The 12,864-nt window shown below is 37.8% G+C and overlaps 3 protein-coding genes across 4 annotated transcripts; all 3 read left to right on the top strand.

Moving 5' to 3' along the window:
* Window positions 1-848: 848 nt before the first annotated feature.
* On the top strand, window positions 849-6,406 carry LOC132268898 (pentatricopeptide repeat-containing protein At2g30780). Of its 2 annotated transcripts, XR_009469392.1 has the most exons (3): window positions 849-1,840; window positions 2,681-3,916; window positions 5,561-6,406. XR_009469392.1 is itself a non-coding variant. In XM_059769808.1 (2 exons), exons 1-2 carry the CDS (start codon window positions 1,427-1,429, stop codon window positions 3,800-3,802), a joined length of 1,536 nt encoding a protein of 511 aa, XP_059625791.1. In that variant the 5' UTR covers window positions 849-1,426; the 3' UTR covers window positions 3,803-4,551. The 2 variants fall into 2 exon arrangements, 1 of the variants encoding a protein (XP_059625791.1); XM_059769808.1 differs by lacking the exon at window positions 5,561-6,406 and having other exon boundaries at window positions 2,681-4,551.
* A 933-nt stretch (window positions 6,407-7,339) lies between these two features.
* Window positions 7,340-8,894, top strand: LOC132268558 (disease resistance protein RUN1-like). The gene is made up of 2 exons (XM_059769389.1): window positions 7,340-7,803; window positions 8,162-8,894. Exons 1-2 carry the CDS (start codon window positions 7,340-7,342, stop codon window positions 8,892-8,894), a joined length of 1,197 nt encoding a protein of 398 aa, XP_059625372.1.
* On the top strand, window positions 8,107-10,588 carry LOC132268899 (TMV resistance protein N-like). The gene is made up of 3 exons (XM_059769809.1): window positions 8,107-9,259; window positions 9,474-9,749; window positions 9,865-10,588. Exons 1-3 carry the CDS (start codon window positions 8,951-8,953, stop codon window positions 10,372-10,374), a joined length of 1,095 nt encoding a protein of 364 aa, XP_059625792.1. The 5' UTR covers window positions 8,107-8,950; the 3' UTR covers window positions 10,375-10,588.
* The last annotated feature ends 2,276 nt before the right edge of the window (window positions 10,589-12,864 follow it).

Here is a 12,864-nt window from a genome sequence, read left to right as displayed (position 1 = left end):
ACCTCATCATAAGAAGGAGGGTCCTTCTTATATGGCATAAGTCAAGCATTATTCAAATTTAGAATTAAGATTATTAGAGTTTTGAGACACACGCTTTAAACACCAATAGGAGTTTTGGTTCATGATCATTTAATTTTGGGTAAATTAGAGTCACACCCTCTAAATAAGTCAAGTGTCATTTATACTGGTAATTTATATGATTAAAAATAATGAAAACATATTATAAGAGAAATTACTATATTACCCACATACATTATAAACTTTTTGAACATTTAAAATTTCCCTCAATCCACTGCCCACCCACAAGCTTTTTTGGATTTGAGCCATATGAGTTCCAGCATTGGTCCTCACCAATGAAAGCTCTTTATTTTTCTGGAAAACTTTTTATCTATGTGCTATCAAGGAAAATGGGGAGTTCTTTAGGAAAAAAAAAAAATTTGGGGAGTTTTCTATTGGTTGGGTACCACATGAAAAATACTTATGATTTTTTTTTTCTTTATTCTTTTTCTCCTAGTTAAATTATTTGTACTTAAGAAAAATCGAACATTAGACCTTCGGCCAACCACTTGGGATTGTATTTAAGACTTTTTTCACGTTTAAGATTGTCTTCTTTTTTTCTTTATTTTTATTTTTTCTTTTTACGGGCAACAAAAGTTGGAAAGTATATTGGTAAGGGGAAAGTGTGAAAAGGGGCATGGGTGGGACTTGGGCGGGTCAAGAGACAAAAAAATGGGTATGTCCTGTATTGATCGTCATAAAGTCCATGGGCCCTGACCACTAGTGAGATTCTTGGAGGAATTAATACTCCGGCCGGACTATCGCTGCTTAAAATTCAGACCCAAATTACAAGCATCCAGTCTTTGGGAAGACGGGAGAATTCTAGGGTTTACTTAATGCGCGTGCCAGCCCACTTAAGCCCACCAAAGTGTGCAGCCCATTGCCCGCAACCCAGACCCAAAATCCAATTACAATCCCTAATCCTCAGATCTCTCTCGTTCTCCAATCTCTCGCATGTCGTCTACCATGGACGACCACCATTTCTAAACTCACTGTCTCTCTCTCTCTCTCTCACACGCACGTACGCACGCACGCGGGAATCATTCTTATGTGAAAGTGCCTCACATCGCAGCAATTTAGATATGTGAGAGTTTTAGCATTTTTGTTCAAGCCTACACACTTGGATTCGTTGCCTATGATACCCAATTTGGATTCCCCTACCTCAGCTGTTCTCGAGTCTCTCACATGCCACACAATCCCTAAAATTCTCGACCAAAAAATTCAATCTCTCTCTCACATACCAGGAACACTTCCCCATCCTGTCTTTCTCTCTCTAAAAAATCTTTCCATCGTCTTCCATATTCAATCTTGATCAGATAAACCCTTCAAAAACCCTTCATAGGATGTATCGTACGGTTGATATCAGACAATGAAACGGGTGTGGAAGATATCAGATGCAGCTCAAGCGGAGCTTCTCCTCTATCGATGCTCCGCAAAACCCAAAAGCCTAACAGCCCCTATCGCGAGCCTCTCAAGAATTTCGACCCAAAGATTCACCCGAGAAGTGTTCGCTCGAACGCGTTCGTGCACGGCCACGTTCCCAAACATCAACGGGTTGTTCTCGGATAAGTGGAACTACGCAGACATCATAGCAGCGAGAGAAGATCTCAGCAGGAAGGTATCGCATTTGAGAGACGAATTGATACAAGTTGTTGATGACAGTGACATGATTTTCAGACTTCTGGAAGAGAAGGGGACTTCTTTGTTCAGATGTTACTCTGATGGGTCTGCTTTGGTTGAGCTATTGAAGCAGTTGCGTTCTTGGCCTGAACTATCCTTAGAGGTGTTTCACATTCACATCTATTATATCTTTACATGTGTATATGTGTGCTATGTTTGTAGCTACATATAGATGCATGTGTTAACGGACGTTAGTATGTATATAATTCTTTTTGGCATGAAGATTTTCTTTGCGCTCACACATTATATACTTGTATTGTTGTTCTGTTTTTGTACAAGGAATATTATGTTTTTAACCAACCAAATATATCATGATATATGGAGGGTGACCTTGAATCTGACTTGTCACTTTTGTTTCAAAGTTGTCACTTTCGTACCACTGCAGTTTTTTTTTAATAGAATTTTTTCCCCCAAAAATTGTTTGAAACGAGTAGAATTTAGGAATTTCAATGGATAAACTAGTATCTCCATGGCCGACCCCATTCATATGAGATTAAGGTAAGAATAGTGATTATTAAGCTAGTTTCTCCATGCCCAGAGAAATTTTCACGTGCAACGGGAACTGATTCAGTTACCATGGAATGTCCAAAACTAAATCAGTGAACCTATTAGTTCAAACTGTTGGGGAGAACAATTTCAACTCCCAGTCGCCCAAAGTTCTACAAAAGAGGGTTCCCAATGAGGAGAGCTCACTTCCATAGTTCAGTTATCACGTTGATATTTTTTTTTATATTACACTACTAACTTGGGAGTCCAAATACCATGTAATATACAATAGACGGATTCAGCATCTATGGGATTCTCTGATACTGCTTGATCTGCAATATATTTTTTGACCCACAACAATGAACCATTGATTAGATAATTGGGAAAGAAGATATGTCAATTCGCGAATTGTCCAAACTTGATCTTGGAAAATCTTATTTATTTATTTTTTGCGCAGATCTTTAATTGGAGGAGACATGCAGATTTTAGCATTCCTATGACATCAGAGGAGTATGCTAAGGGTATTACTATTGCTGGTAGATTGAGGAATATTGATCTTGCTGATGAACTTTTTACAGAGGCTGCTAACAAGCGAATTAAAACAACATCGACCTATAATGCACTCATGGGTGCTTATATGTTCAGTGGCTTTGCTGAGAAGTGTCAGTCATTGTTTCGAGATTTAAAGAGGGAAGCAAATTGTAGCCCTACAGTTGTAACATATAACATCCTTTTATCCGTATTTGGTCGGTTGATGTTGGTAGATCACATGGAGGCAACTTTTAAGGAGATAAAGGATTTAAATCTCTCTCCTAATTTAAGTACTTATAATAATCTAATTGCAGGATATGTTACAGCCTGGATGTGGGATCGTATGGAGAATACTTTTAGGATTATGAAAGCAGGCGATGTCAAGCCTGATATTAATACCCATTTGCTCATGCTGCGAGGGTATGCACATTCTTGTAATTTGGAAAAGATGGAAGAGACTTATGAGCTGGTTAAACATTATGTAAATCGTGAAGAAACTCCATTGGTCAGAGCTATGATATGTGCATACTGCAAGAGTTCTGACAGAAGTAGGGTAAAAAAGATTGAGGAATTAATGACAGTAATTCCAGAAAATGAGTACAGGCCTTGGTTGAATGTGCTATTGATTAGAGTTTATGCAGAAGAGGATATGGTCGAGGAGATGGAGAATTTAATAAATGAGGCATTTGAGCATAAAACCTCTGTAACAACTGTGCGTATGATGCGTTGTATCATTTCGAGCTATTTCCGAAGCAATGCAGTGGACCGGCTTGTGTCTTTTGTTAAGTTTGCGGAGTCTGCTGGATGGAGGATCTGTCGGTCTCTTTACCACTGTAAGATGGTCATGTTAGCTTCTGAGAACCGCCTTGCAGAAATGGAGGGGGTCATTGATGAAATGGATAAATTCAATTTGGTTTGTACAAAAAAGACACTTGTAATAATGTATAATGCCTATCTGAGATGTGGTCAAAGATGTAAAGTTGAGAAGGTGTTGGGATTGATGTGCAAACGTGGGTATGGAATTCCATTGGATGCATCTCCTTCATAGTGAATTTTCAATCTGACAGCCTTTGTGGCAAAACAGCTCCAGAGCATTCAACTAATGATTGTGAATGGTTCATTGCAGCTGTAAGATGAATTACAGATTTCATATAATTCATAGGTAAAGTTCTGTTCTTATCATGCTTTTATTTTTATTATTGACACTTTTTATGCGTTTCGCATCAGGTCTTCATTTTCTCACTCCTGCTGTTGGAGTGTTGTTAGTATACTTCTTTCCATTTTATTGGTTCTTTGGTATTGTATCAGGAAATCTGTCAATCTTGTGGCTGATTTTTTTTTTTCCTTCCCCCTATTCACAATAATTGAGGCATGCTTTGGTTTGAAACCTCATCCAATATTCTGGCTGCATGCTTAGTTATTGTCATACACGTCATAGTTTGCAGTAGTCTCGATATTGTAGTGTACACTTTCATGTCCATTCGTCATATGCAACTTCTAAATATTATGGCGTTTGATCATATAGGGCGCAACTTGCAAATATGTGGAACTCTTGTATCTTAATGCATTTGATACATGTGAAAAAGAAAATCCTGTCCTGTTCTGAAGTAGCACGTGCATGGATGCACTTGGTGCACGCACTTTAAAAATTCATTCAGGAAACATGGACAAATAATAATTGGCCATAGATATTAGCACTTTTAGATAGAAGCCTTGGCAATAAATTAGAAACATGGAGAAATGGTTTAGAAGCAAAAGGCCTAAAATTAGCAGGACCAAAAAAAAAAAAAAAAAGAATGCCAGAAAAACATGGAATGTAAGTTCAGTGAAATAGCGGAGGATGACCATATAACTATTGCAATTCAAGACTAAAGGTTAATCAAAGTAACTTTCAATCTTTAGGGTCAATTATCCAAAGAACAAATAAATTGAGAGATAGATGATGATGTAAGAAGTAGGACTGCAGTAGGGTGGACAAAATGAAGACAGACTAGTTGTGGTCTACGTGAAAAATGAATACCAAATAAGTTAAAATGAATATTCTACAGGACAGATATTAGGCCAGTTGTCTTATATGGAGTAGAAAAAATGAACACCACATTCATGTAGCTGAAATGAGAATGCTAAGATGAATGATGGGGGTGACTAGAAGACGACCAAAACTCACATGGGATCAAGTAATAAGAAATGATTTTTTAAAATCTACATATAATAGGATACATGGCTTAAAATAGAAAAGAGTTGAAAAAAAGAATTAATATAACCGACCCCATCAATATGGGATAAAAAGAATTAATATGGCTGACCCCATCAGTAGTTCCATCGTTTTAGCACATCAAAGGACATCGTTGATCACATCACAAGTGTTAATCTTTTAGTATTAACTTATTGATGGCCTTATAACTCAACATGTTCTTTAACTCTCACTTCTTAAATACCGGAGTTGCTTATAACAAAAAGTTATATATCTTACATGATATATTTAGACACAAATTTATTCTGAGTTATTGCCTTCTTAATTCATTTTTCATGATTTTGTTCTCTTTGCAACGTATACTCAAAGGCCATTTGGCAATGCCTGTGAGTACTAAATACTACCCCTCTTAACTCTGAAACATATAACCTGAGAACAAGATAAAATGGTCTGTGTGGAGCATGTCCAGTATATAGTATATTACAAATTACAAATTTTCCTTTCAAAGCCTTGACAGGGTCGCAACATGTTATAGTAGTTCGTTACGACTTTAGTATGTTGTTGTGGTTTATGTTGTCATTGGTACATGTGATTGATTGACCACGTTTGCAGACATGGCTATATGTTGCTGATGAACTATGGCTACCAATGTGCCGAATGCTTGTGGGAAACTAAAATGAAATCCACCAAGGTCATGAAGGTGGTATCTCTTTTTGCATGAATTGTTAGAAAAGTTTTGTAGAATTACAAGGCAGATGGAATCAACAGCTGTGTTTCAAGAGTTAAAGAAGATCTAGGAATATGAATAACATTTGTAAGAGTTACATCGACGTTTTCTGGCTGTCAAGTACAAAAATCCGTTCTCGAAGGACCAGAGTGGTTGTGCAGATCACATCTGAAACAAGAGCAAGGATTACCTGCAAGCCACTTGTTTGTAGATTGATTCATCAATGCTCTTTTCTAGATGTTGCTCTGTAGAATACTTCAGCTGGGAATTCTTCTTTTTGTTGGACCAGAGTGGTTGTTCAGATCACATCTGAAACAAGAGCAAGGATTACCTGCAAGCCACTTGTTTGTAGATTGATTCATCAATGCTCTTTTCTAGATGTTGCTCTGTAGAATACTTCAGCTGGGAATTCTTCTTTTTGTCGCCAATTTATATTCAACATTTTTTTTTGGGAAATTTCTGTTCCCAAGAAAGAATTTCAGGAGTGACAAGAACCATCAGATGCAACAAAAATGGTGGAAATATAAGGAGTGAGTTGGTATGTGGCTGTCTTCTCTTTCTTCTTCTAGGTTAATTGAGAGTCTCTGTTTTGCTTCTCTCAATCTCTCACAATTTTTTTAAGGCTGGGTCCGCATCATACTTAATTATTCCTGCAGCATTGTTGCTTTCAGTTGAAAATCAGAATTGTAAAATGCAATATAATGGAATTTGTAACGTTATTTTTGAAGTTATTTTTTATTTTTGGCATGGGACGGGAACACTTAAAGAAGTTTATAACAGAAAGTATTACGAAAATGAAAGATGAATATGGATATTTGATGGTTTTTGAGTTAACAAGTAAATATGGTATAGGCATCTAATAATTGTGTTGATTTAGTTCACATGAACCTTTGAATGGTATAATTAGGATATATATATATATATTCCTATTCATGTGGCTGCTGTCTGTTTTCACAATTGTGGAGTACCAGAATAAAAGGAGGATTGATGGCACAGTTGTATAGGAACGATGGTGCACCCAAAGAAGTATTCTTGTAGCTCTATTAATTTCTGCCCTAGCTATGAGTCTTATTTGTGGGTTTTTGGTACATCTTGTTCCCAAACTTCGAATACGCGTATTAAGTGATCGTTATTGGAGCACAGCACACAATTTTGGATTGTTTCATGTACATCTATAAATATATCCGAAAATGAGTAGTCTGAACGGAAGAAAGTATTTCAATGATCAAATAAAGAAATCAGTCTGACTAGCGTGTTCAAATAACTGAACATTTTTAAAATTTGTAGGAGGACCAACAACTAGTTTGACTGAAGAAAGTATTTCAAGTGCTAAAATGAGTAAAAAATTTAAAATGTGTAGACAGTCCTAGCTTAAATAATTTTCAAATCATAACTCCTCCGAGCACTAGTTAAAAAATGAAAAAATAAAAAAGGTGTATATATATATATATATATATATATATATATATATAGTGTGATTAGTTAGTGTGTGTATGCTTGAATTTAACAAGAAGAAGAATTAAGAGTAGAAAGTTGCTCCAGTTCAGACCCAGAAGTTGGTTCCTTGGTTGTTGGAGAGAGAGAAAAAGTCCCTACTCTGTAATAGGAGCATTCCAAGCTTAAGTAGTTGGCGATCGTTCTTCTTTTTGGTTTTAGCTTCGCCAATGCAGGCCTCTTCTTCACGGAAGTACGACGTGTTCTTGTCATTCAGCGGCATTGATGCTCGCAACAACTTTACGGGTCACCTCTTGGCCGCTTTGGATCGCAATGGTTTCTACACTTTCAGAGACGACACTAAGCTCGCCAGAGGTGAAGATATTGGACAGGGACTCCTCAAATTCATCGAGGATTCATCCATCGCCATCATCATCTTCTCCAAGAACTACGCCGCCTCTGGATGGTGCCTCGACGAGCTTGTCAAGATCATGGACTGCAGGAGGACCTTCAAGCAGTTTGTTGTTCCTGTTTTCTATGGCGTCGATCCCTCCATTTTGAGGATGCAGAGTGACTTTTACGCCCAAGCATTTGCCAGACACCAAGACTGTTTCAAAGCACCACCCAAACTACGCCGCTGGAGGGATGCTCTAACTGAGGCTGCCAATATTTCTGGCTTCCACTTCAAACATGGGTGGGTATTCTTTCTTTCCGTCGACAATAAATATTTTTCCTTTCCTTTCCTTTTGCATTGCCAATTACATTGATGCATTTCATTTGATAAGAATCTGATATGTGTTTCCCAATTAGCTCGGGGTTGTTTATGGATTCATTCGTTATATCCCTCTATTAATTCTGTTGAATAATTTTGTAAACGTTCGACTTTACCAAATAGCGCGTTTTTTTAGTTATTATGATTGAACCAACCACTTTGGCTTGTGTTATACGTAAAAATAACATGAGTCATTACTTTACTCTCACTGCTGTGACTGTCAAATTTAATCGATGAATATTTAAAACTTTTTTCTAAATTGTGGGAGAAAAAATTGCAGGGATGAGTCAAAGTTGGTTGACTCTATTGTTGATGTGGTTGCAAATGCTTTAGATCCATCACTTTTAAGTGTTGCCGACTACCCAGTTGGAATCGATTCTCGTGTTGAAAAACTCAGGAAGTTGTTGAGCTTGAGATCAAATGATGTTCTAATTGTTGCCATATGGGGAATCGGCGGAGTAGGTAAGACTGCAACTGCAAAAGCTATATATAATCTCATACATCGTAGCTTTGACAGCAATAGCTTTCTTGAAAATGCCGGAGGAATTTGGAAGCAATACAATGGCCCTATTAAGTTACAAAGAAGGCTTCTTTCTGATCTTCTACTTGATAAAAATCAAAGCATTAGAAACTTTCATCATGGAATTGAGGAAATAAAATGGCAAGCATGGTGTCGGAGAGTTCTTCTCGTCCTTGATGATGTAGATGATGTCTCCCAATTGAGGGCATTAGCCATAAATCGAGATTTGCTACATCCTGGAAGTAGGATCATTGTAACAACTAGGGATCTGTCTACGCTAAGTTCACTTCAAGTGGATAAGGTGTATATGCCTGAGGAGTTGAATAAGGAGGAATCTCTTCGACTCTTCAGTTGGCATGCCTTTAGGAGAGACTGTCCTATAGAAAACTTTGAGATCCTCTCTGAGGAAGTCGTTAGTTATGCTAAGGGGCTTCCTTTAGTTCTTGAAATTTTAGGTTCCGTTTGTCAGATAGGACCATACCAGAATGGATAAGAAAATTGAACAAGTTGAAAAAGATTCCTCATAATGATGTTCAAGGAAAACTTAGGATGAGCTTCGATTCACTTGATGATGAACAGAAGGGTTTATTCCTAGATATTGCATGTTTTTTTGTTGGAATGGATCAAGATTTGCCAATCAAAATACTAGAAGGCTGCAGTTTCTTTCCAAAATCTGGAATGGGGGTTCTAGCTCGTCGTTGTCTTGTAAGAATTGATTCCGATAATCAGTTGGCGATGCATGATCTGATTCAAGACATGGGTAGAGAGATTGTCCGCCAAGAATCCTGTCGAGAGCCCGGAGAACGTAGCAGATTGTGGTGTCACGAGGACGTTCTTGATGTATTGATAAATAACACTGTAAGTGCAAATGCATGAATTGAATTGTTAATATGGGAGGTTTTGTTCACTCCAAGAGTGCCATGGCATATGACACATCACTGAAGTCTCACAATTAGGGGTTGTGATCTGCCACTCCCCCCCCTCTCTCTCTCTCTATATATATATATATATCTATATATATATATTTATCTTTATACTTATCTATATATGTATGTACTGCTTTTATCATTAGGGAACCAGACTAGTTGAAGGCCTAGCCTTGAACTTGCCAAGATCCAATGAGCCAGAACTGGATGCGAAGGTGTTTGCAGGCATGAGCAGACTCAGACTGCTTCATCTCAGTAATGTCCACCTAATTGGAAGCTATGAATGTCTCTCCAGAAGACTAGTATGGCTGTGTTGGAAAAGTTTTCAGTTGAAATGTATACCATCTACCTTGTATATGGATAACATGGTTGCTATTGACTTTAGCTATAGCAGCCTCGAAGAAGTTTGGAGAGAAACCAAGGTATGACAATCTATCTCTTCTTTCAAACTTTTTGTCATACCTCTTCTTTCAAACTTTCCACATAAAAGTTTCATGTTTTTTTTTTTTTTTTTTTTTTACTTTCTTTTTCTGACAGGTTCTGAAAAAATTAAAATACCTCAATCTCAGTCATTCCTATTTCCTGACAAAAACCCCGGATTTTACTGGGCTTCGCAGTCTTGAGATACTGTTGCTTAACCATTGTACAAAGTTGGTAGAGGTTGACCAATCTATAGGATGTCTGAAAAATCTTCTTGTCTTGAATATGAAGAATTGCCAAAATCTTTGCAAGCTTCCGCGAAGCATGTTCTTGCTGAAATGTCTTGTCCATCTTGATATCTCTGTCTGCTCCAAGTTAGGCGGGTCAGCAGTTATGTCATGGTATTCATCTTTCTCATCCTTGGTATCACTAACAAGGAGTCCAGATTCTATTGGGCTGTCACCGGCTTCTATACTGGGATCAAGTTGCATTTTGAAATTGTATCTTGAAAACTGCAATATGTCGTACATGCCCAGTGAAATTGGTAGTTTGGTCTCTTTAGAATGTTTGAATCTTAGCAGAAATAAAATTTCTAACCTACCAGCATCACTAGCCTTCCTAAACTGAAGGGCCTTTATCTAAACCAATGTACTTGGCTTCAATCGCTTCCAGGGCTTCCAATAAAGTTAAAGGGGTTGAGTGCAAACTACTGCACATCATTGGAAAGAATATCAATTGAATCAAAAGTGGATGAAGCACGATTCATGACTTTTTACGGTTGCTCCAAATTAGTTGACAACAATTTTGCGAATGATTTTAGAAAAATTCTCCTCCAATGCCAGGTACTCTCTCTCTCTCTATATGTATATACATGTGTGTGTTGGAATTACTTATTGGCCTGCAACAGATCATTACTGTATATCCAAGCAACCGCATAGTGAGCAGACTGGTACACTTAGTATTGCTTTAATTATTTTACATATCCTGGTTTGCGTTAGGAATTCTATTTTGATTATTGAGTGTAATGACATTAGACATGTTCTACCGTCGATCTTTTGTATGTGACATCTCTATGCGTGTCCAAGTTCCTAAACATTTAGGTAATATTCATTCCAAATGTGAGCACTGGTCTTAAGAAACCTTTATTGGAATATTGATTGTTGATTTTGTCAATCTAGAAGTCCTTAACTTGAAGGCATTCATGAGTTTTAGAAAGAAGTCATCTATTCACCTGTGACTTGGCCGAGCATAGGAATAACTTGTTCAATTTACTTTCTGTTAGAAAGGGAACTTTGCCATATCTCCCGGTCATTCTTGGTCAAATCACCAGCTGGCTAAATTTGGACCAAACATGTAGAGAATTAACTATGAAATTTTTGTAAGAAAATCATCTTGTTTTGTAGTCTAACATGTCACGCATGATTGACCAAACAGGGATTGCCAAAACAAGGCGATTTTAGTATTTTTCTTCCTGGAAGTGAGGTTCCAAATTGGCGCAACTACCAAAATATGGGATCAGTTTTATCTTTTGTGGTGCCTCCAGATCAGAAGATACAAGGGTGGATTTTGTGTGTTGTTTTAGCTGGCCGCAGCAATGATGACGACGATATGTTTACCATTTCCTACGACATCCATGATCAGATTATAGGCGAAAAATGGCATTATCAACCAACAGTGGATGGATATCCATTAAGAGGTGAAGACCAGATATGGCTCAACTATGCACCATTCCGGCGGTATCTTAAATCCGAGTGGATGGAATTTGAATTCCATGGCGGAGATGTAGTGGAGATGTCAATCAGAATAGACAAGCATTGGTGGGTGAAAAGTGTGGGGTTAATATCATTTACGAGGGGGATCTCCAGTCAAATGATCAACCACTCATCATTGCGAGATTTCCCTATTGCAGAGAAGATTATTCTGCTGACGGGAAAGGTGCACTCTCACTCACGAGGTTGGTAATGGATCAATCATTTCTCCATGAGATTGGAGTGTTAAAACCTATTAAAAGGGACTATTATTTAGCATTGTCCCGACTGTAAAAGAGTCATTCAAATGAGTTTGAATGGGTCAATGATTTGATAGAGTAATATAATTTTATAGGTTTATATAAATGTTTGGCCTAAAAAAAGTAGGTGTCGGTTCCGATAAAATCGAATGGGCATGTTAGGAACTGTAGTGGTTCCAAAGAGAGATCCAAGCAATATTTCAGAAGGAAGACTGTGAGACCAGACAATTGTGAAGAGGTCTAGAATGAACACCTCTGGGTTCTTTTTGCCTTTGATAAAGGACTTCGGGATAGTTAACTGGCTAGGAAGAACTGAGAAAGTAATTGAAAAGATTATAAAATTATCTAATGAAAAGTAAAATGCAGGACTAAGACTAATCATATTGAAAGTGCATTGCAATGTTAAGTAAAGATTGCATTGAAATGCGTGTTTGATTTGGCGTTGAGCAGGCTTTCTAAGTTACAACATCATGTCCTATTTATAGAATTTAGTAATGATAGCTTACATGTAACCGCTTACTTCCTAAGCTTCCATGTATACCATGATTTTGCATGTAACCGCTTGCTTCTTTGGTTGTCATGTGTCCCAAGACTTTCCACTGAAACATCGTAGTACCTTTCCATTGGACCGATCAACTTTTTAGGCTGCCATGTGTTCCATAACTTTGCATGTAACCGCTTGTAACTGCTCACTTCCTAGGATGTGTCCCATGACTTTGCACGTAACCACTTATAATCACTTACTTTCTAGACTGCCATGTGTCCCATGACTTTGCATGTAACCGCTTATTTCCTTGGCTGTTATGTGTCCCAAGACTTTCCACTGGAATGTCGTAGTAACTTTCTATTAGAATTGACCAGCTTCCTAGGCTGCCATGTGTCCCATGACTTTGCATGTAACCGTTCACTTTCTAGGCTGCCATGTGTCCCATGACTTTGCATATAACCACTTGTAACCACTCACTTCCTAGGCTGTCATGTGTCCCATGACTTTGCATGTAACCACTTGTAACCGCTTACTTCCTTGGCTGTCATATGTCCCAAGACTTTCCATTGTGGTAGTACATTTCCATTGAAATCGACCAGGGTAATAAGGGTGTAAACAACTT

The sequence above is a fragment of the Cornus florida genome, unplaced genomic scaffold (assembly GCF_030987335.1).
Source record: "Cornus florida cultivar Cherokee Brave unplaced genomic scaffold, ASM3098733v1 CherokeeBrave_3.0.0_Hap2_Chr08, whole genome shotgun sequence".
In the NCBI taxonomy this organism is placed as follows: Eukaryota; Viridiplantae; Streptophyta; class Magnoliopsida; order Cornales; family Cornaceae; genus Cornus; species Cornus florida.
Note: the sequence above shows the minus strand (reverse complement) of the source record. Positions and strands in the feature narration are given on the sequence as shown.